Raw genomic sequence first — 24829 nt, 5'->3', positions numbered from 1 at the left:
TTATTAATATTAATTTATATTTGATAAATACACAGACTCATTGATTTGATTGATTCGGCGTGATGAATAAACTTGTTTTGCAAGTCGATAATACTTAACTATTAGTTTTTATTACGCTTTTACATTTTTTACACGACATAAATTTTCATAATTTACTTAGCTAAATAAATAAATTATGAAAATTTGTGTAAACCTAATTTATAATAATCAAGGATAATTATAGTAATATAATAATCATTAATTCCGATCTCTTAGACACGATTTAAATTGAAAAAGACTAGGGTCCATATAATATTCGAACCCAGGACTTTCAGGTCAATAGTCAGTGACTTATACCACTCGTTTATATTGCTTATTTTTTCAATGCGTCATGTTTTACTTAACATTTCGCATATGTTCATTCTTATACAATACATCAACTCAAATATATTATAATACATACAAACTTTTACCAGACATGTAAAAAATATCGTTCAATAATAATATAAGCAATAAGGTACGCAATCGCGGCGCTCTTTGGGCACTCTAATGCTTTGCATACTTCGCTAATGGATTGTCGACACCACCCCTTAGCTGAAAAAGTGCTTCATTTAGTAGACGCCACGCCGAGAATGCAATGAATTGTATCCCAACGCTAATGAATAGTAATTAAATCTGTCTGAATCTTATTGAAGAATGTTGATTAAATGCCATTATTATGCTCGACTTGGATCTATAAAAAATATGATTAATTGCTTTTTTGCATTCTAAGAACAGATTTGATTTTAACTGAAGCAAAAAATTAAATACCAATCAAGGTTAAACCTCACATAAAAAGACAATTAAATGCATATCTGACTTTATAAAAGAAGTAATTTATATTTAATAATAATGTTTATAGAATCATAAATTATCATATTAATATATTTATTACGTTACATATCTAAAATTATATTTTAATTTAGTCATATAAAACCTGTTTTATTAAATTATATTTAAATGTTTAGAATGCTAGCAAAAAAGTCATGTTGTTGAAGTGAGAAAGAGACTTTTGAAGTGTGACACATGTCTTGACACACTTGTGGACACTGATATATTTACTTAGCTGTCCCGTCACATAAACGAAAACAATCTTCTGCCATTATCGCGTCCAGATTTAACATTGAACACTATTCTTTTCCATTAGTTGTGTTCGATGTGTGTGGTATGTAATCGTTCATAAACAGTTATTAATACAATCTGAAACACTTAACAGCAGCTCTGCTGTTTTCTACACCATGTGCCTTGTGCGTTTTTACGTAAGTTCATTAAGAAGAACCATTAAGATTAGATATGATATTTAGAACGGCAGTGCCGTCAAGTGAAGGAATTTAGTTTGAACTTTGGTCTGGTGATGTTGAAAAAGTCTATAATGCAATTAATGTTTGTTTCAGGGCTACTTGTATTTCTGGCAAGAGGAAGAGACTTTTGCAACGGAGCAGTTGAGCGATTTGTTCAGCAACGTGGAAGAGATCTACAAATTCAATAAGTAATAATACATTTTATTTATATGCTAATACGTTTGATTGATTATGATTAGTTTGAGCAATGTAAAGTTTTGAGGTAAAAGACAGGCAAAGAATATTTGATTTTGTATAAAAAGAATGATTTTAATAATTGAAAATATATTAGAAAGCTGAAAAATATGTTTCATATAAGTTATAGCTCATTATTGATTTTAAGTAGTAAGAAAATAACTATTTTTCATTAACGAAATACTATAAGAACTCTAGAATTAGTACATTCATTATTTTAAATAATCAATTTTTTTTTATCAGAGCGTTCTCCGAACATCTCAACGAATGCAACTTAGAAGCGATAGCCATAGCGAAATGCTTCGTCCATCACAGCTCAGGATTCGGCATATACACCCAGTACTGCACAGATTATCCTGGCATCATGGCAGCTCTCGCTCGGTTGATGAGAGAACCGGACAGCGCCCAGCCGTTTCGCTCCAGGCAAACTGCACTCGGGCATGCTCTTCCACTCGGATCTTATCTCTTGAAGCCGGTGCAGCGGATACTCAAATACCATTTGTTGCTTCAAGTGAGCTTCTTTCCGTTTCAATTAAGGAATGTTTTAGATCATGTTTGTAATTGATTGGATAATTTTAGAACCTTGTGAAGCAACACAAATCTCATGATACGGAATACGCATTGAACAAGATGACAGGGATTGCACATGATATAAACGAGATGAAGAGACGACACGAGCATTCCGTTAGGGTTCAGGTATTGTATTAAAATGGATCAGAAAGTTGAGGTTATATGTTTCTAACTAATGATTATTTTCATAGGAAATTCAATCTCTACTTTACGGTTGGAACGGTCAAGATCTAACTACTTTTGGTGAATTGTGTGCTGAAGGAACATTTAGGTGAGATTTTCATTAATATTTCTACATAAAAATGAGATTGTTTAATTTATAATAATAATTTATTTGTAATATTAATTTATAATTATAATTAATAGAAACATTTTTAACAGATTATATATACAATCCGTATATAAAACTGATCCTAAAATGTGTTAAGATATTTTATAAAAGACTGTTTTATACATAATTCTTAAGGTTTTTATTGAATTATTTCGTTATCAAATTTGGGACGTCATATGGGAGGGGCAGGTATGAGTATTTGCCCCCCTTGAATTTTCCCAGAAAAGTGCAATAAAATCTTGAATAATTAAATTTTATTATTTGATTTTTTGTTTAATGAATTACTATAAATTTTAATAAAATCGTAATATTAAAAAAAATTACCACTGACTGGCCAAATTTTGCCCCCCCCCCCCTCTGAAAATATCTGTAATGACGTCCTTGATTTTAAACAAGAAACTCTCGGACTATCCCTTAAAGAAAATCTAAAAAAAAAGGGTGCAAAAACAATTATCACTTTTCAGAAGTCAAAAATTCACGTCAAAAGCAATAAAATCGTGCCGTCATCGTTGCAGTGGAAACGCTCGGTAACGAGCGTTCCCACTGCGACTGAAAAAAAGCTGAAGTGACATCTCTGATTCTAAACCAGAAATTCTTAGACTATCCCTCAAAGAAAATCTATAAAAAGTCTCGAATCTATCCCTTAAATATTTTTTGAAATGTATTATTTCATTGAAATCATATCGGAATACATTTTCACCAGTGAAAGTATAATTTATCTATGTGATATTATTTTAAAATAAATTGTAATAAAAATACATGTACAAAAAATATTTGTTCCTAAAAATTCTCAGCTGAACGTTCAGTAAAAATTTATTTTAAATTATATAATTCAGTACTCTGCTAATAAATATAATTTTAATCTTTTTACAGAGTATTCGGCGCCAAAGCTATGAGACATGCCTTTCTCTTCGACAAGATGCTTCTTTTGACTAAAAACAAAGAATACGGAATGTTAGCTTATAAATCTCATATCATGGTAAGATATTTTAAGGTCAATTTGAGTCACAAAATCTGTTGGTTTTGATGTATGATTAACATAAAATACATTTTAGTGCAACAATCTGATGTTAGTTGAGTCTATACAAGGACAACCGTTGAGTTTTCACGTTATACCATTTGACTGTCCTCGAATGCAAGTAACGCTGCAAGCTAGGAGTATTCAACATAAACGAGAATGGACACTTCTGATTAAAAGGGTATGTACAATATTATTATATACATTTATAATAATATAAAATATAATCTAACAGTTATTTATTATTTTAGAATATATTAGAAAATTATAATGCTGTTATACCATCTCATGCGAGACAATTAGTTATGGAACTTGGACAGAATAAAACTGACGGTAAGTTTTATATTTTATATTCGATATTATTCATTATTTATATCTGATATTATTTTTAGACGATATTCTTGCTGAAAAATCGAGCACGTTAATGTCTCACTCTTCGATGAGAAAACAATTGGGTGCTCCCGAATATCTTGAAAAGCGGAAATTGGAGAGAGACAGAAGGAAGTCGTTCGAATCAGGCCTTAGGTATAGATTGAAGAGGAGTGCCACTAGAAAGGATCATACTTATAATACCGCAATAGAAAACGACGAATCAGAAAAGGAACTGAATCTTAAAGATTCACATTCACATTACGTGTGTTCGGATTGTTATCACGTCGATAGGTCGAATCTGAGCATTTGCGAAGACTGCGACGATCAATTCATATGCGCAAATTGCGTAGAAGATTCTAAAGACGTGTGTAAGAAATGTAAGAATGAAAATGAAAACGATAGAGAGAATGAAAAGAGATTTAATTTGAAGAATAAGCATAAATGTAACATTGAGAAGTCTCAGTACGTCTGCTGTAAATGCGCTAAACCAGGATTGCCTTGCGAGAAGTTAACCGATAATATTTTATTGCGAGTCGATAGTCCGAGAGAATTCTCAAATTTAATGACTTCTAAAGATTTATGTGAAAGCTGCTTGAGTACTTCTAAATCGTCTTTAAATAAATATTCATCGGAGAAGAATATTTACGATAGAATTAACGATGATAATAAAACATTGGATATAAAAAGAACTTGTTTGAAATGTCATGAGATAAGAGAGAATATCATCAACGACGACGAATCATTGGCATTCATTTCGCAAAAAGATATAAACTGCACAATGTGTGGAAGACAAAATTTTATCTGTCCAAGCTGTAAGGTAGTTAAAGTGTCCGATAATCACAAGAATGATGAAAGTTTACATTGCGTGAATTGCAACTGTAGATCGCCTAGAATCAAAAAATGCGAAGAGACAAAATCACCGGTGATTGAGATCAAAATGTATAATGCTAAAACTGTTCCGAAGAAGATCTCTAAGATAAAGAAAAATAGAGCTAAAACTCTACGACACATTACGGTTGATTCGACGGCTAAGTTTTACACAGATATTAACGATCTTACTTCAGATGAAGTATTACATATATCTGAATCTACAGATAGCATAAATAATATAAATGATTGCAATCAAAAATCGGAAATACCTGCCGATATGGACGAAGATATGTATAAGAGTTTAATTCAGAAGACGGATTCATTTAAAAAGAGCGAATTAGAGAAAGATAAATTGGCATCGCAAGTATTGAAAGAACAGGATGAACCTTCTAAAGAAAATAATATGGACGATGAAGTGTTTGTAAGTTGCGACGATGCTGCCGAGAAACCGTTGGAGCAGATTATATCACAATTAGTGATGCAGAAACGAGAGTTCCAGAAGAGATTAAAAAAACATCAATTGAAGAACGCAAACAATAGACGGCATCAAAGATTGATAAAATCTCATTCCAATCCTGAAAAAGTTTTTATACAATCTAAAGATAATCAATTCAAAACTAAGGTTAAGTTTGGAAGACAACTTTCGGCTATTGAAGCGTATTCTATAGATATGGCAGATGGAGTTGAAGAAGATGAAGATAAAGGAACTGAAGAACCAATATACGAGACTTTGTTACCAAATAAAATAGAAGACGATAAGAAGAATGAGCAATTAAACGAGAACACCGAATCTGATTATGTCTATCTATGCTTTGAAGGAAGAAAGAATATTGATGCTTATAAACTACCTGTAGATTTTGATAACGGGGAATATGCTATACCTAACTGTACACCGAAGAATATTTACGACGACGTAGAAATCAGAAATTCTTTGGATGCAAATAAAACTGATGAAAATGAGAGTAACGAGAATTATGAAAATACTTCTGATATCTGGAAGCGAATTTCTAAAGATACTGTAATAGAAAACAAAGCATTTAAGAAAGCTGAGATTGATGTTGATGATTATTCGGATACTGACGGATTGCAAAGTCCGAATTTACCGAAAATTTGGTTGAATCGCCAAAAGGAACATTTTAATACACCTAGAGAGAAAAAATCGGGTTCTCTTCCTAGAAGTTTTCAAGTTCATAACGAACAGAATACATTTTTATATCAAAATAATAAACCGGGAAATGCGAATAAGTTATATTTGAACAAAGATGGTAGAGTGATGCAAACTGATAGACCATTCACCATCGCTTCAGATCATAGTGAGATAAGCTACGATGATATTGAAAGATTCATCAAGAACAACGATAACTCAGATTTGAAATTTCCACAAAAGAATCAGATTGCCGATAGCTCTTTTTCATTAGACGAAGAGGTCGAGATAGACAGATGGTATAAAAATCGATTCGGTTCCGAGCAAGATAATTCGACGATGAACACGAGTACTAACAATTCCTCTTTAGAAGTCAATAAATTAGAATGTGAAACGTCTCAAGAAGACATCACTCAATCTGTTCATCCGGAGCATAAAGTGTATAAACCGACGAATACGAATATGCTATCGTTTAAAAGCGTGTTGAACAGATTCAAATCTAAAAGTAAAACAAATACGGCAGAGGAAGAGGTACCGAAGAAGACATCGCCGAAGAGCGGTAGAACTATTATGCAACGATTAAAAAGCATGAAGAGCGAAGAACAGAGTGACACAAACGTCGACACTGTAAATAATAATCCTTCTGTTTTAATCACCGACACTGATTTGATCAAAAGACCAGAATTGATACTCAGTAAGAGCTTCTGCGAAGATCCCGTTACAAATTTAAATGACGTAGAATTAGTATCGAAGAGTTGCAACAACATCAACGGGACAAAATCGACTAAAGTTCCTCAATCGACAGGTATCTACTTATCAATGAATAAAGCCTCAAAATCTACTCAAGAATTGAACAAATTTCCGAATTATAAACAAGGAAGTAAACTATTAGGCGCTAGAATCGCTCAATCCGATTACGCTGATCCAAAATTATTGATGGAATCATTTTCCGAGCTCAACAAAGTCAACATGTTTATTAATAAATCGGCGCTGAGACCTGATAGTGTATTGTCAAATTCTTCTCATTTCACATCTTCTAGCGATGGATATATGACTGCTAATACAGAAATAAGCAAAACCAATGCGAACGACGATCAAGAAGTACATCAAATCAAATCAGACGAGAGTTTCTATGAGAAATCTTTAGAAGAATTTGAAAAGCTGTGCAATAAGGAAGAGATATTGAGAGATTCTGCAATTTATAGCGATCCCGAAGACGGCATGAGTTACTTGAACGTAAATGAAGCTTTAATCGCTCCGAAACCAGCAGTAGCTGTTAAAAAAGATTCAATCAGTAAATTAAAAACTATGAACGTTAGAAGAGTGAGTAGTACTTTAACGACACAAGTTACTTCTATAGTATCGGAGAGAACGGAAAGTCGAGTTTTTAAATTTGAATCCGGTCCTAAAATACCCGATATCAATCTAGATAAAAACTGTAACTCAAATACACTCATTAAAGTGAAGGCAGCTCCTCCGGTCCCTTTAAAACCTATGATTAATAAAAATCAAAGCTTTAAACAAATCACTAGAAGCACAATATCGACAATTCCGTGTAAGAGCAACATAGAAATAAAAAAACCGATCATAATCGAGTCTTTAAACAGTCCTTCTAACGAAGTTATCTTCAATTTTGACGAATCAAAGATTAATTCAAACCCTACAACTCCAACGTCACCGACTGAAAAGAAAATCGGTATCCCAAGACCCAATTTCCATAGAGCGATTTCTACGACTTCAAATATAAATCTTAAACGGATGAGTTTTGAAAGATGCAGCTTAGATTCTTCGGCGTTGAACAGAAGACTGAAACATTCGTCCGTATCCAGTTTAGAGCTTCCCAGTAGCAGAACAGAAGAACTAGTGATATCGAAATCCGTTCAAGAGCGAAAGAAAGAAATTGAAATGATCGAGAATAGAAAGTCTCTGGATTGTATTGATTCTTCATCGGTTAATTTGAGTAGATCTTACAGTTTAAAGAACGGAAGTAAGATTCAGAGCTATAGTAATAAAACGGTTATGCAAAAGTGCAACATTCCAGTCAGAAACAATTTGTCCGAGTCGAAGATTGTTGAAAATATAGTCAATGTCGGCGATGTAAATAAAAATGAATCATCTACGAGTGACGATGTGAGGAATGGAAACGACAGAGCCGGATGGGTGAAGCAGGTGGTTAATAGATTTCAGTAATTAAATGTGATTTATGTACAATAAAATGTTTTTTACGGATAAGTTTAATTAATTGATTAATAATAAGATTCTATTTATTTAACGCACAAATCAGATTTTGTAAATAGATTTATGTTGTTTTGTGATTTATGCTTTTATATGTGGTGCTCTAAAATTATTATGTATTTAAGTGTATAGGAGACTGATTAATTAGTATTTTTTTGTTGTTAAGAATTTTATATTGCATTAAAAATATTATGTATTAAATTGAGTTTTTATTTACATAAACCTTATATTGCAAGAGAGCTGCGTGTTGAAAATTATATTATAAAAAATGATAAGTTCGATCTATTCCAAGTGTAGTTTTATGTTGCTACAATACCTACTTGTAGGCGTCTATTGTCACCCTGTTGTAAAAAATTACAAATTAGTTAAAACAATTATACTTGGCTTCAAATATAGTAGATCATCTTGCATCAGCATATTTTTCTGGTCAAAATTTATATTAATTGTTTGGAATTTAAATTGGACTGTCATAATTTATATTAAATGGTAAGAATTATTTTGACAGATGGTCAGAATCATTTTTTTCAGTCAGTATTTATATTATATGATCTATACTTCAAACTTAAGGTCAGTTTTATGTTGACAGATAGTCAGCATAATAATACATAGGCATTATCCAACTTGTGTAGAAGTATAGCTACATGTTATCCTTTGCGTGCACCACTGCCGTTACCAGCACTAGGGCCCTACGATTCCAACCCTTATGGGCGGGCACCCAGCTTGTGACGGCCGGAAGAGCGGGACCCACTCCCTGTAGTACTATATATTTTATTGCGCACGGGGAAACGTGCTCTCGTTGGCTGGCCTGCATTGTTTTGCACTGCAGGCATTGCGTATCACAATACCACCCCCTTGATCTTTTATTTTGTTATGAGGAAAGGGAATCTTTGAAGGACTTCGCCAGCCTCCAGGCCGGTACTATCTTTCTGATATTGCACGTCAGTTCGTCCAGTTTAGAGACTCTGTCCCGTTAGGGCTGCTATCTTTCAGCTTTTTCTTTTACCTGCAAGACATCAGACGCGTAGTCCGTCCATGCCTCCCAATTACGTTGGCTTTCCAGCATGGATTGGGCCATAGTGTCTGCTGATGCAGGCCTTCCTTTGACCCTCTCCAGCGCCGTTCTGTTTGTCAACCACGCTGTGCACTTAAAGACGGTATGCTCTGCGTCGTCGTCTTCAGAGGCGTCGCAGTGGAGGCACGCGGCACTCGCTGTCTTGCCGATCCTCGTAGTGTATTGACCGAAGCAGCCGTGTCCGGTCATCACTTGCGTCAGATGGTACGACAGCTCGCCGTGTTTCCTTCCTGTCCAGGCGGTAAGGTCACCGACGAGTCTGTGCGTCCACCTTCCCTTGATGTACTCGTCCCATCTACGCTGCCATGCTGACATTATCGCTCTTTTGGTGACATATCAGTTTTGCCCGTTGAAGATATCCTGTCTCTCTTAGGCGATGAGATCCAACGGCGGTATGCCACATATTGCCAGTACAGCGTCCTCGGACACAGTTCTGTACGCAAAGACCACCCTCAATGCGTTTCGTCGCTGAACTCTTGCCAGTGTGAGCCTGGTCCTCTCTATTCTTATGGCTTGTGCCCATATCAGGGCGCCGTAGAGAAGGACCGAGTGGACCACCTCGTTGTAGAGGAGTCTTCTTTTTTGTTTCGGACCACCCATGCTAGGCATCAACCTGGCGAGTTCTTCCGCTACTCTTGCAGCCTTAGCGGCTACCAACTCAAAGCGCAACTTGTCGTCTATTTGCACACCCAGGTAGCGTATAGATCTTTTGTAGGATATATCAATCCTCTGATCTTTGAGTGGTGTATATGTTGCCTCAGTCGCAGCCATGGCCCTCGGTTCGTCTCAGGGCCGAACTCTTTGGCCCTGCTTCCGTTGCTCTGCTATGCTTTGTTCGTCATACCTCGTGCCCTACCTCGGACGGCCAGCTCGAGAGATCACTTCCCCTCAAGGGTTTGGGTTTTAACCTCATAAGTGGTCCCTCGCTCTCCCACACTATAATCGGCGAACTCCAGCGTGTGGTCGACTGGCACCGATCCAACTTGTGTAGTTGGGCTCGCAAAAAGACACGCGTGCTCTCCGTCCCCGCTCTGTTAAATAGATTCGTTGACTTATTCATGAGGTATTCACTGTTCTAACCATCGCTCGCTCGCACCTAACCTGTCTTAACAGTAAAGGCGAGAGCGAGATATTTTATAAGATATTTCTAAAATAAATAATTTATTGCACGTTTATATTTAGAAATGTTATATATTTTTATATTAACCATTTGATATTTATTCTGATTATTTTGGCGAGTATTAACAACATTAATGAAATATCACTCGATGTCAAAGTCACTCTTATTAAAGATTTAGTGCAAGAGATGCAGCATTTAGCGACTCTTTAAAAAACTTTTTTTAAAAAGACAAAGTTAGTTTATTATAATTTAGAAGAACAACCACAGAAAGTAAAACAAAAGTTGTTGAAAGCGAAGAACATTTCAGAATTGCTATATTTTTCCTGCTTTAAATTTTATTATTAATGATTTGAAGTACAGATTTGAAATAAACTTAATTATTTTTACCAATTGCCAGCAACTTTGATCATCTTTTTGACAAAGAATTACCGGATGATTTAATAGAAGTACTCCTTCAATTAAAAAAATCATAAAACAGTTTTCGGTGCTAAAAAAAATGTTAAAACTTTTAAATTCACTTTTTAAGATAAAAATGTAGGGTGTATTTTTAATATATGTAGTATTGCCCTAAAATTATTATGCAGAATTCCAGTCACTGTTTTGACAGCAAAAAATCTATCAGTAGATTAAGGAATTTGCTGAAAATGTGGCAGAGGAAATCAGTGACACAAGAACATCTCAATGACATCAATCTTGTGCATTGAAAATTATATAGTCGAGAAAATAGATTTTAGCGAAGTTTGCATTAAAAATATCAAGAAAATAAATTTTGAAATAATTTACATAAAAAAATATTGATTGAATGATTTTTTAAGTGTAAATTAGTTATTTTATCTATTTTAAATAAAAAAAATAGTGTTACTATTCATTTAGTTTACAAAAAACCGTCTTTTTGATAAAAATTCAGGATGTGGGGGCCATGATCGCTGATATACATGACGTTAGGCATTCTCTCATCCCGAACATGAGGCTTATTCATGGGGTATTCATTGTTCTAACTAACGCTCACTCAATCGCTTGCACTTAATCTATCCAACAGTTTAGGTGCGAGCAAGATATTTCTAAAATAAATAATTTTTTGCTCATTTATATGTATGTTATATTTTTATTCAGACCGTATGGTATTTATTCTGACATATTCTGAATAATAATTAAATAATTATGACCAGGCTGTTAATAATGTACTGACCCAAAGTTGATTTAAGCTTTGACCATTTAATTTGTTGCCGAATATAACCTTGTCTCGCTCCACATTAAATCTGAAATGATATATGATTCGTTTTTATAGGATGAAAATACATAAGGATATAAAAGGTGAACAATTTGAATCAATGAAACGGGAGATTTTAAATTGTTTATAATAATGTATTAGAAAAATTAGTTATATAATTTAATTTAAATAACTTAAAATTTAACTAAAAAATATTGCTTATACAAAATTATACATATCGTACGTAAAAAATAATCAATGTTCACAAAAACAATAATGGCAAATTTGTGACGCCTCAACACGTTATTTATACACCCTAAGAGTATACAAAAATAAAGAGATTCAACATTTTTTATAATGTATCTAAAATCTGATTCATTTACTGTAAACGAACCGATAAATACATTTATATGCACTGATCCCATGTTTTAATAACATTTTTATTAATTTATTAATTAATAATTATTTGCCGTTTCATAACTTATCATTACATCAAATATCATTATATTAATATTTGTTTTTTTATTTTTTAAATAAAATAAAGGCAATCGCATTATGAAAATACCGACGAGAGGTAGATATAGACTCGCACACAACTATTATATACATACATATATACCCTTTTATATATATAATATATAATAAAAAATAACGACAAGAAGTACTCGGCAAGTATAGCATATATAAAAAAAATCTATATAATTTAATAAACACTAAAATTTTATCAGTCAGATTGTAGCGGCATATTTATATACTATCAATTAACTTAATACTTTTTCATTACATATACATACATATAAAAAAATACAAATAATACTTAAAAAATAAAACTTAATTAAATATATAAATATTATGCTTATTAATTTACACGTTAGCGTACAAACATATATTTTTATTTATTAAATATTAATTTGTTACTCTTTTATTTTTAATATAATTTTCTATATATAATAATATATAGCAAAATAGTCGAGTGGAATTTCATGTTGTAATACAATGCGTTTGGCGTCAGTCTTCGTTTTAAAACATCGTAAGTCCATTCACTGGGATATGCAAAATTGGACACAAGATGCACTTGCAGCCTCTTATTTTTATTATTATTTTTGATAAGCATATACAGGGAAGACTTTATTTCATCGTATCGAAACTAATATTATATAATGAAACAGAATTAATATGCGAAAACCGGTAACATGCTGAGTATTATAGTAATTGTCATGATGTTAAAAAATATCAGTTTATACATTCAATTTCAAATATCATCGACACATTTCATTCTTAGTCGTTATACCATCGAGTAACAGTGATACAAGAAATACATATATAATTCAACGCTCAAAAACGGACAAGTCAAGTTAAAGAGAGCATTTAAAGCAGCCGAGAAGGACACAAATTCATATTACAATGAATAAGATAATCCAAAAATTGTTCTTAAACGAAAAATTAAGAGGTAGGAGAAAAAGAACACATAAAAACTTAACACGTTGAGTGCTGAAAAATTGAATAACAAATTTTGATTGATTTCATGTTAGCCTATAAGTTGTGATATGTTGTCATATATTTTTAATTATAATCATGTTTATTCTACAAGGGTAAGTCAGATGAAAATCTTAGCACATTAATCTGCAAATTTTAAATGTTTTGACAAATTGTGACTTTTATCAAAAATAATGATAAAAATATATTTATTACCATCTCTCGATAAAAGTTTAAATCTTCTGAACGTTTGCATATTTTTTCAAGCTCAAGTTCCATTATTTGAATTTGAACTGACAAAAATTTCGCTAACACGCGAAAACGGACCATAACGTGTTAATGCGATAAAAATGCAATCATGTAAATTGAAAGCAGTGTAACATATAGTTGGAAGAATGGCCAATAGGTGTCAGTAGAAAGTGAGGCATGCAGTAGCTTAAAATAAGCACTGCATTTGCAACCATTGTTCGTTCAGATTTATACACCTTTTCAAAGAGGCGATATAAGGAAAAGGGTTAACGAGTAGCTGCGCGTTCAGGCAAAATATGAAAATTAGATTCAATTTGACTCATAAATAAAAATATTACTTATCAATGTTGTAACCGTTTGCAGAAATCAATTTATCTTTATTAGTAAATTTCGGCACTCGACGTGTTTTTAAAAGAACATTTGGTAAAATCTCAGCTCAGCTCGTTCCCCTCGTACAGATTCTCGCACACCTCTAGCAACCTTAACACTGGACTTATATTATACGGAAAGAGAGCACTGGCTACTAATCTAGAAATTTGGTGTCTGAGCCTGATGAGCACGGCCATGGTGTCGTCGAGGCCTCTGTTCCCGACGCCCACGCCCCGACACGACACCACAAATTTTGACCAATTCTTCCTGACGTACTTCAAAAACCGCAACAGGTACAGTAGAAAACAAGTCTCGTTACTAACTAGATAATCGAGCAAGATATCGCTGTCATGCGAGACGATCTCCAAGAATTCGATGAACGAAGCCATCGGATTCAACATCGGTATCAAATCGGGAAAGACTGAATTTCTGTAAACTATACCGACGGTTATGTCTAAGGTGCAGACCATCGATTCGATCAGATAATCGTCTTGATCGCTGAACAGGTGTATTAAGATTTTAGTGAACGGACTATCGGGTAAGAAATCTAAGGTAGTCTTTAAGAAGGCGTCTAACTTTTTCAAGACGTCTCGTATCGATCGCTCGACCATTTGCATGTCTTGAATCGCATTATAATCTGTAGAATCGATGGAGCTGTCGGAAGAGTCGCACCTCATTTCTTTTACAGTCACAGCGACCGATTTCAGAACCAACAGTACCATCTTTTGAAGCATTGTTTTATCGGTTTCACTTCTGGATATTGATCTGTGATTCTGCAGTAACGCGCTCGTCGATTCTCTACTGGAATCGTGCGATTCAATAGATTGCGGGTCTAGACTGTACGATAAAATCACTGCACTATCGGATCCGATGAAATTGAATCCGCCTTGACTGTGAGTCAATCGGATGTCGTTTAAAAGACGGAAATCTTTTACGAAACGAACTATGGAATGAGCTAAAGTGCACGTCTCTTCTGGGAGCATATCTTGGAGCGCCAAAGTCGAACCGTAACATAAGACTTCGTTGAATAGACTCAACAGTTGCATATAGATCAACGGCGGTAAGTTCGTATATCGTAACAATTCGACGAAACTTTGAAAGTCCATGTAGAACGGTTTCGTGTCTATTACGGATAAATTCGCTTTGACACTGATTATATTCTCCCATAAGGATAGGAATGATAATATACAATTTTCAGAGTTCGCTATGTTTAAATATCTGGTGAGGAGTTGCTTTACTGTTTGAATGAGGGTAGGCCAATGTCTTTCTAAGCATCTGATAGTAAGACATTTCACATGCGACGTATCGAACGATTCCGAATCCGTCATGGTGATTATTCTACAATTTTGTACGTTATCTATATTCATGGAGTCGATTTGCGGAGTATTGGGATAAAAAACAGATTCTTGCATTGACGAATTACTTTCCGACGATATCCTGTCGGACGCTAGAAGGTGAGAGAACGCACTCTGTAAACTACTATCGCTGTTGTTGGAAGACGAAGCGCCGTTTGCTTCCGTTCTCGAGCCGCTCGGTCTCGAGTCGTCCGTCGCCGCTTCCGGTCCGATGGGATTGGACGTGTTGATGTAGGCGCTGTCCTCGAGCGGATGCTGATCTATGTCTTTCCACTCTACGACTCTCTTGATCACGTCCAAGCTGAAGTTAATCTTGTTCACGTTTATAAAATTAAACGTGTCGAATAAATAAATAAAATCGACTATCTTCTGCAGCCATTCTTGATCTATGTTGTCTTTAGCGACGATGAGAAAACTGGAGACGACTCGACACGCAGCAAAGTTGACAAATTTACTAAAGTGATCGGCGAGATGTACCACTTCGCCCAGCCAGTCGTGTTCGTTCCTAACTAAGGCGTCGCACGCGTCTTTTAACTTGGTGCATATGCTGCCTTTATAGTTTTGTTTTAAGTAGACGTCGAACATGAGCTGCAGATGAGAGAGGAACAGTAGAATTTTGTCGGGGGGCCAATCGGCGATATTTAATCTACAATTGAACGGAGTAATCAAATACTCTTCGCTTAGACTACAAAGGCACTGTTTGATTAATTGTTCTTGGTAAAAGTCTATGTATTGAAATAGCACGTTTTCGTGAACGACCTCCTTCGGCGGGTTGTACGCGTTGATCCCGTCTAAGGTCGGAACGCTGAACGGAAAATGCGGGTTGTGAATGCCGTTGGGCACTTCCGACGTGGACGGCTGGCATTGCGGCTCGACCGCGGCGCCCTCGGGCAGCACGGCCGCGCAGTCCACCGCGTCTTCGCTCCGCGACGTGGAAAGCTCGTCGGGGAAACCGCCCCCTTCGCACAGAAGGTCGGGGGGCTGCGTCCGCTGCTTCTTCTTGAGCGGCTGCTCCGATGCCATCGCGGGACAGTTGGGCTCTGCCGCGCGGTGTTTATCCCGTAAAACCATTAACACAGCTTTATCGCACGCCCCGTAAGAGATGTGTCAGTGGCGCCTAGCCGAGCGTCGATTGCGAGTTCTGAAAATAAAACGAAAAAAATGAATATATAACTCCCATTCATCAAAATTATTAAACTGGTTTATTTTAAAGAAAGCCCGAATGTATTTTTAATAAAAATGGGTTGAAAAAATATTTCTAAAAATAAATAGTATTTTACTGAAGGTGTTTTTCGGTTTGAATCATGAATTCATAAAGATTATATATCAAATTCAACGAAGGTTAAAACTCGATGGTCGATTACGGTACATGTTATGAATACTCTCGGTTGCAACTGTCGTGCGACCTTGGCGAAACACAAAACAAACATTGTTGTGCTTATTGTATTGTTCGGTATGACTAAAATACAAATTGTATTCACGTAGGAAGCTTTTTTTGCATATTTTTTTCAGGCACAAATGCTGAAGTTTTGAATTCGAGAAGTATTATTACATTATGTTCATTAACCGAGTTCCCGGCGATGTGTACATTTATGTTCTATAAATTTCGAATCAGCGGAAGCTCCCGATTGCTTTCTACCACGATTTCAACTTTTCCATATGTAGTAATATATACATTTACATACTTAACATTATTTATTTACATGCATTGTATAAATGTCGCAGTGAATGTGTATTTTTCAGTGCAGTTTTATTTTCACTAGTGAAGTTTATTTTTGAAGAATCAGCCCTAAATTGTAGTAGCAGGATTTGCTATAAACAGGTTATTTTAATTGATTTGGCCACAAACAAGTACAATTTGAGCTCACATTAAACCCTATGGCTGCAACTGTGTTTTTAAAAATCGTACTCGCACATATTCATCGATTAAATTGCATAACATTATCTTATTGAGGTGTAATCCTGTTCTCGAGATTGGAATTAGGAATCGATTGGCATCCAACTACTGCCGTTTAAAAGTGAAGGTGTTAACGTGTTAAAGTAAAGGATCCAATTCTTATCTTCAGTAACAATTCAATTAAAAAATAAATCTTTCTGTTCTAGAATTATTATTTATTGGCATACTGAGATTCCCTGTGCGAGGTTTTCTTTATGAGATACTCATATTCTGCAAATTAACACTTTCTTAACTTTTTAAATGTCTATGAACTGATGTAGACGACACGTTGGAGCTTTTGTTTCGTTAATCTTGGACCTGCTTTTATGGCAGCCCTAATATCCTCACTAACAACTCCTAAGCAGATATTCAATGTCATAATTCCCGGAAAGAAACTTTTAGAACTACATTTGACACTTTCTAAATTTAAAAACATCCCTGCCCATTGCATTACATATATGATTAACTGTTATTGTCGCATTATGAACGAGTTGAAACTCATAATGCATAACACAGCTTAACTACGATTATTTTATCTCCACTGCCATTATTGATTTAGGGTTGAAAACAAGAAACAAAAAATATCCCGTTACTAAATAGCATCATTGATACTATTACTGTTAACAAACAACGAAAGAATAGTGAAATTATTGTTAATTTATAACAAGTTATACATTTTTACAAATGTAAGGAGAAAAAAGAAAAAAAGACCGTCGATAAAAATATTGAAGAACAGATACGTTATGAAGCTTCGTTTTAGAAAATGGTTTTGGAGTGGAGGTCAAAAAAAAACTTTCAGATAATTATAATGAAAACTTTTTATCTCAAGTTCAATTGCTTGTTAATTATTTCAGTCCAATAATATAGAATGAGTTAATAAGAAAAAAATTAGGTGATAAATTAGAACTCAAGATTAATTCCTTACCCTTTTATGTTCTAATGTTGGATATGACATAGGACATTACCAAAAGAAATCAACGATCAAATCAATCAATCAATATTATGACTTACAATAAGTGAGAATCAAATGAAGCACATCTAAACCGAATTTTGACCAATAATCAAAATTCACGTCAAAAGCAATAAAATCGTGTCGGTGCGTGATAAACGATAAATGTTTTTTGTGCCCCCTTATTGACCAAAATTCGGTTTGAATATACTTTACCCGATACTTTGATATCAGAAGACTGAATATTTTTAAAACAGTAACATTAGGCTTAGTTTGACTTTAATTAGGTTAGATTTGGGTTGGAACAGCATATAATTTCACTAGCGCCTATCAGTTAAATTATATTTTCGCCAGCAGAAATATACATCTACTGGAGAAAATGTATTTGGACTTGACTAGTGAAAATATAACTTGACTGAAACATTTATACATGGCATGTAAATAAAGAAAAATGTGTTATGTAAATGTACAGTAGCGGTCAATGAAATGTGTCCATCCCTACGTTTCTCAGAATGAATTTTTTTCATGCATTATTCCCGCAGTTGATGACCGGTTTTTGAGGTGTTCAACATGGCAAAAGTAGCACAATTGACATTGAAGAAATCTGAAATTTTGATTCTCGTTATATTGCAAGCAAAGCAGTCGACTCCACATCTTTACAAAGAAAGAGCAATTTATCATAAGATCAGCTAGTAAAACGGATTTGTTTTAAAAGTTGGGAGGATGTAAGAACAGAGTTCATATTCCCAATTATTGAAACGAAGTGCATATTTGAGGACGATTATTTTTGCTTATTAGCATGTATCACAATTAATATGAAAAACAAACTAAAAATGAATATGTTGTAACAGTCCTGACTTAAGAATCTAAAAGAAAAAAGTTTGGTAGTAATTCATTAAATGATATGCATTTTTAGCCAAATTTATAAAACACCCTATGGGGATTAAAAGTATTCAATCAAATGCATTGCACTAGTCATAATTTAAATTTAGAAGCATTGACATTCTTCGCTACTGTTCAGAATATATTTATATGTGGGATTTTGTTTTTAAATTTTCCTTAAGAAATTTCCGTTAAAAGCCGTTTTGAAAATATTTTGTAAAATGGTACACCTGTGCGTTCAAACGTCATTATTATTGAAATAGTGCGGAAAAGTGACACTAGGTGGCCGAAAAAGCTTATTTTGGTCGTAACAGCTTAGATTCGCTCCCGTATTACACTTTAAAGCAGGAAAAATGTCAATTGACAGAAGCTCAAAGTCGGACTGGAATCCGAAATTGCACATTCGATTTGTACCTACAAACTACAAATCGGACGCCGAGCCGAACGACAACACAACACAACGAGCGACGGGGCGACGGGGCGGCTGTGCGGCTGGGCGGCCGGGGGCGCGCGGGCTCCGAGTCGGTCGCCGAGGACCCCCCGGACGACATGCGAGCGATCGCGAGCGGCGAGGAGCCTCGGAACGGCGGCCGTCCGCGTCGGGCGTCGGCCGCGGCTCCCGAATTACGCGCTCGACAAAGAGCGTCCTATCTCCGCTGTCCTTGCACTAGGGGCGCTATCAATTCACTGGGGGCGTTCGTCGGCCAGTCGAGTCAGGGTAGGATAGGGCCGTAGCACGGGGCGCGGGGGGCGGAGTTCGCACTGCGGAGACACTCACGTCCGAGAGACGCTTCGACGGATCGACGGATCGGCGACGCTGTCGAACGGCGGGCTACTCCTACGCTGCGTGTGGCGCCGGCAGGGGCGCTCCCGGGGTCGAGGGCGGAGGCGGAGGCGCGCGCTCGACGAGACGGCCCCTCGCGAGGGCGGCGCCCGACATGGACGCCGACGAGGGCGACGGAGCGTCGGAGAGCGAGGGGGGTGCGAGACACTCGCGTAGAGCTCGAGGCAGTGGCGGATCACCGGTCGCGTCGGAGCGCCACCGCACCGCGCCCACGTTCGCGATTACTCCGCGAGTCGACGATCGCGAACGCACCGCGCGGTGTTCGTTGTTTGGTGTTCGGAAATCTCAAACATTCGTATTTACTTTAAACATTTTTTCATTTAGACACCTTTCACACAAAAATAAATACTTACATACATATCAGGAGGCTTATGCCTATTATGTCACCGGTTTTTCCTAAATTTTACATCATAATTCCGTTCATCTCCCCTTAGATTACTATGTATATTATAATATCATCACCATTATTAGCATCAAATAAATACCAAATATCTCAATCAATCTGGGTCTAATTGTCACCCGTCACTTCCTGTCGCCAAAGAACCATCAACGAATTAAATCTGAAACTCAGATCTTCTTGTTCTACAGTGCAGTTTTATTTTAAAAGGATCAGGAAAGTGAATAAAATATGTATTTGGATGCCGCACGGCCTCAGGGCGGGTTTCTGCACAAATCCCTGAATTATGCACGAGAAAATATTAATATTATATTGTACAGTATTGCGCAGTTGGACGGCCTTTGCCAGAGAAGAGTTGGAAATGAGAACTATGACTACTTCGTAGCCCAAATTTAGAGCTGCTCGAGCATCGAAGGAAAAGCAATTATACCTTTGAGCATTTTCCAAAAGTGTTTAATTATATAACCAATTCTGCGAGTTGACAACAGCACATTTCCCAGCGCTCCCAAAATGAAAACACTGGGAAACAGAAACGGATGTATAATAGTGAGTAGACCGCAATGCACCAATTAACTGCAAGTATCTGGATGAGAACGCATCGGTACTATTCGACAGATGGTTAAAAACGGAAAACTAATAACGGTACTTTAAACAGTACTCGTGAACGCATTCGCTAGAAATTATGTGGCACACAAAAATACATTTCTACCAAAATCTACGGATTGTGTATATTCCTTACCAACAATCTTAAAAAGTTCTGTTGCCTAGTACGCTCGTCGACTCAAGAAAATCATATTGAAATTTTGTGGGAAATAAAAATTAATATTATTTATATACTCTCACGTACATGTATCTGATGAACATTTATCAGCCAGAATACCTGAGGTCATCGGCAAAGTGTAATGCCTTGTAATGTAATATAATATTTTTTTCGCTTATATTCTGACATTTTAATAAAAATTCAGACCCATGTAATATAAATTATGATCACAACCGTATTAAAATTAACTTTCTCGGCAAAATTTCATCAGTCTAGGCGAAATTGTTTTAACATATTATTTTCGAGATATTTTTTTCAGCGTTAGTATGGTGGGGTCTATTACCTATTTATTTATTCATTCATTATGGCCAAAACTTAGCGGCACTCTGGTAGCACTGGCGTACGGCTGCGGAGGGTAGCAATTTATTTTTGGTATATTTAGACGGGAAGACAGCGGCCAGCGGTGCCTCGTCCACCGTTCACTTGCATATGTTTTAATAACAAACGTGTAAACTATTATAAACTTTTTATTTATTACTATTGCAGCGACTCAATCTGTGTGTATGTGCCACCTGTCACCATCCGTCCCCCAAAGTATTCTTGGAATTTCGAACGATGATTTTGTTTTTAAGCGCGCCTTTTCACTCTCGTCATGAAAGTAATTAGTACGTACCCAAGTAAGGGTCATGGTTGCTGATTTATGACTACCGTCTTTTTCCGAAAATAAGACACTGTCTTACTTTCTTTTTTGGTCCAAAATACGCGCTAGGGCTTATTTTCGGGGGAGGGCAAAAATAAAAGTATATTTATATATTTTTATTTAATATTTATTTATTTTACACAGAATACAGAAATTTAAATTTATTTAATTACAGTCATGTCATCTTCTTCTGGAACATCGTCATAAATGATCAAATTCTGAATTCTGTTCTGATTTTCTTCCAAATTCATTTCCTGTTAAATCATTGGTCCGAATCTCTCATGTCTTGCAATATAGCTATCGTTAAATGAATACTTCTTGTCTAAGTAGCCTGTTCGTAGTGCATTGGAAACACAAACAATTTTGTCCCATGAATTTTTTACCCAATTCACAACTTCTTGTAAGCCTGGTTTTACAAAATTACCTCGATGATTTCTCACCATTCTGTTTTCAATATATTCATTGATTTCCATCCTCAAATGATCCTTGAATGGCTTGTTTATTGCAATGTCAAGTGTCTGGAGGTAAGCAGTCATTCCTGCCGGAATCATTATTTGATCAATCTTCCTCTCAGCAAGAAAGTTTTTCATGTCTTTAGCGCGGTGAGTACTGGCTGAATCCCAAACTAGTACACCTCTATTTTGACCCCTCAACAGTGGTGGCAGCATATAATCAACCCACTTTCTTATAACTGCTTGGGTGCACCAGGCTTTTTCACTTTCAATGACATAAATTCCTGAAATGCGTTTAATCTGGTCTTTTTTACCTTTAGTGATTAAAAATGGCGATACTTTCTTGCCATCTAGACGAATCGCCAAAATACAGGTAACACGTGCACTATCGTAACCGGTAGAAGGAACGTAAATTGACGAGAAAGCCTTGTGGTGAACCGTCGTTTGAACTCCTTGGCCTAGGAATACCGCGGTCTCATCCATAGTAAGCATGTTGGAGAGTTGGTATTTCGAAAAATCGATGCCATCAACAAAAAGCTTAAGCGCAAGTGCACGTTTAACAACTTCATTGTCTTCCAGCTTGAACATTGTTGTTGATCTCCTTAGAGACAGTTCATGTTGTTGAAGGAAGTTGTCCATCCAGTGTGACGATGCTTTAAATTCTTCTGTGGATATATTAAATTCAATTGCTGTTTCAAGAGCAAACTTTTGAATATCAGCCCTGCGCACAACCAAAGCCATTGCTCTCTGTCGGCAATCCATTCCCAGATGCATTCTTCCAACTCAGAAAATAACGGCTGCCGACCTGATCCAACTCTGCGTTTTTTCTCATTTCCTTGGCGCACCAGTTAACACAGGTTATCGTAGTCTGCACGCCATTTGCGAACCATACAGAGATCCAGCATCTTCTCTTTACAGAAGGTTACAAGATTTACACCCCTGGACCTTTCTTCCACGATTCCCTTTTTGTACTCGACGGAATAGCTCTTTCGTTTTGTACTCATTTTAACTGAGGATAAAAATTATTCACTTTATAAAAAATAAAGTTACGTATGAGGAAATAATCAGACTTACAAGACTGAAATGAACAAGTGTTATACCTGCACTGTCGCACAATGCATACTGCTGCCTTAGTTGTATTTTTAAGATAAATTCCTAGAATTAATTTTGACAGGTGCTGCTGCATTGCTTAAAATGAACTGTAGAGGTAAACAATGAATTTCTCGGAATATTTTGTTTCAAACATTTTTCTGAAATACGAGTAGGTATTAGGGCAGCTAAACATACTTAATAAATCAACAGCATTTTATAACGAATTTTTTTTTTCACATTATTTTAACTAGGGCTTATTTTCGGGGGAGGGCTTATATTCCAAAAACTCCTGAAAATCACGCTAGGGCTTATTTTCGGAGGATGTCTTATTTTCGGAAAAAGACGGTATTATACAATCGAGTGAAGGCTGCCTGTCTGAGGCCATACACCCTACACGCACGGTCGTTTTAAACACCTATTTATTATGATAGCGATGCCAACTGAGTAAAAAAATCGCTTTCATTTGTATTGGCATTGTTTATTGTTTATTGTTTACCATTTTCGTAAATATTATCATTCTTGAATTATATAGAGTGTAAATCGTATAAAACAATATACAATATGTATTTTAATTCAATAAATAAAATATAATATATTGTATTTTAAATGCAAATAACCCAAGTAAATATTATCAGAAAAATATAAAAAAGTGAAAATTTTGGTTTAAAATACTATGTGTGACTTTTTAACTCACCCGATAATTATTTATTTAACCGATAACATCTAATCGCAAATATTTTTTTATCAAATAATACATCGATAAAGTTATAAAAACATATATTTACATTACCATTGTACGAACACAATCAAATTACATCCATAAACATACTTAATTACAATTTTAATTTATAAAACCTATCTGATGCGGTTGCGGTTTACCCGATATTTAATGTTAAAATTGATATCTAAATATTTTTAATTAATCAGTTATCGCTCGCACGCGTCCGTAAACGGCTGTATTTTACGTAAAATTTGATTAAACTAGTAATTTTGTCATGAGTTAAAAAAATCGATAATATCTTAAATTGATAAAATTTTGTTTTTATGTTAAAATTGTTAGGTATTATATGAATTTTCGTTTACTAGCTCTTGCGGATTTTTGTGCATACAACATGGAAACTCAGAGCGTTCCATTTTTGTCAATATAAACTATTGTAATTAATTTAGTCGCGCACTTGATCTGGGCCGTTTGATCTGGAGGTGATGCAAAACCGAAGTCTTCGGTTTAAAAATTCCTTATAGTGTAGTAGGGATTTGGCATCTGGTCTGGCGCTTAACATTACCTTGAACACAAATCGGTCGCGTGTCTACGTCGTTAACTTACCATGCATCTTGACAACTGCATTGTAGTGGGTTAGAAGGTCGCGCGAGCGTCTTGACGAGGCCGGTAGGAGCTCTATAGGATCTGTATTTGAATTTTTTGCATATAGCTTAATGTAAACAAATTTTAATTGATATACAACATCCAATAATACAGTTCTGGTAACTGCGAATAAAGTCAAAATAATATGTCACAAAATAATATATTCTTAGAATAAACGGTTTGTTCGAAAACATTTTTTTTATTTATTTACAATTTTAAAATATGAATTTGTTAAATAAATATGAATTACTATCCCTTTCCGTTTAACTATTGCAGATTCATTTTGAATGTTTTTTTTCATTTTTAGAAACAATTTTCACCAATGCAGATTGTGCAATAGTTTTATCTGTGATTTCGTTGCGTTCTCGTTGTTGGCCTAATCTTTGAGAATTTGTCACTTGTAATAGTTGTATCTTTTCTGCAAGGCATATGAGATTAATTTGTTTAGTAAAAAAGAAACATAAGTAGTGGCGAGAAAAATTGTTTGAAAAAAAGGGGAGGGGGGTTCGC

The 24829-nt window shown here is 35.5% G+C and overlaps 2 protein-coding genes across 2 annotated transcripts in view; one reads left to right on the top strand and one right to left on the bottom strand.

Moving 5' to 3' along the window:
* LOC148235476 (uncharacterized) overlaps positions 1 to 8294 on the top strand; it is a 66653-nt gene extending 58359 nt beyond the window's left edge. Inside the window, exons 4-11 of the mRNA XM_088187058.1 lie at positions 1413 to 1507; positions 1797 to 2064; positions 2133 to 2249; positions 2315 to 2394; positions 3328 to 3433; positions 3510 to 3653; positions 3724 to 3805; positions 3865 to 8294. Coding sequence (XP_088043184.1) covers positions 1413 to 1507; positions 1797 to 2064; positions 2133 to 2249; positions 2315 to 2394; positions 3328 to 3433; positions 3510 to 3653; positions 3724 to 3805; positions 3865 to 8048 — 5076 coding nt within the window. The 3' untranslated portion in view covers positions 8049 to 8294. The remainder of the gene's footprint in view (positions 1 to 1412; positions 1508 to 1796; positions 2065 to 2132; positions 2250 to 2314; positions 2395 to 3327; positions 3434 to 3509; positions 3654 to 3723; positions 3806 to 3864) is intronic.
* Positions 8295 to 12583: 4289 nt separating this feature from the next.
* lin (protein lines homolog) lies at positions 12584 to 19790 on the bottom strand. The gene is made up of 2 exons (XM_088186320.1): positions 19490 to 19790; positions 12584 to 16085 (listed from the first exon to the last, which is right to left on the bottom strand). Exon 2 carries the CDS (start codon positions 16013 to 16015, stop codon positions 13652 to 13654), a length of 2364 nt encoding a protein of 787 aa, XP_088042446.1. The 5' UTR covers positions 16016 to 16085; positions 19490 to 19790; the 3' UTR covers positions 12584 to 13651.
* Positions 19791 to 24829: the final 5039 nt, after the last annotated feature.

This window comes from Plectrocnemia conspersa, unplaced genomic scaffold, assembly GCF_051122295.1.
Source record: "Plectrocnemia conspersa isolate PC_06_02 unplaced genomic scaffold, ASM5112229v1 ptg000005l, whole genome shotgun sequence".
NCBI classification, from domain to species: domain Eukaryota; kingdom Metazoa; phylum Arthropoda; class Insecta; order Trichoptera; family Polycentropodidae; genus Plectrocnemia; species Plectrocnemia conspersa.
The sequence above is the reverse complement of the archived record's forward strand: the minus strand, read 5'-3'. Positions and strand labels throughout refer to the sequence as shown.

Coding starts and splice junctions, on each gene's coding strand:
- lin (XM_088186320.1), bottom strand. CDS start 16,015: ATGGTTTTACGGGATAAACACCGCGCGGCAGAGCCCAACTGTCCCGCG.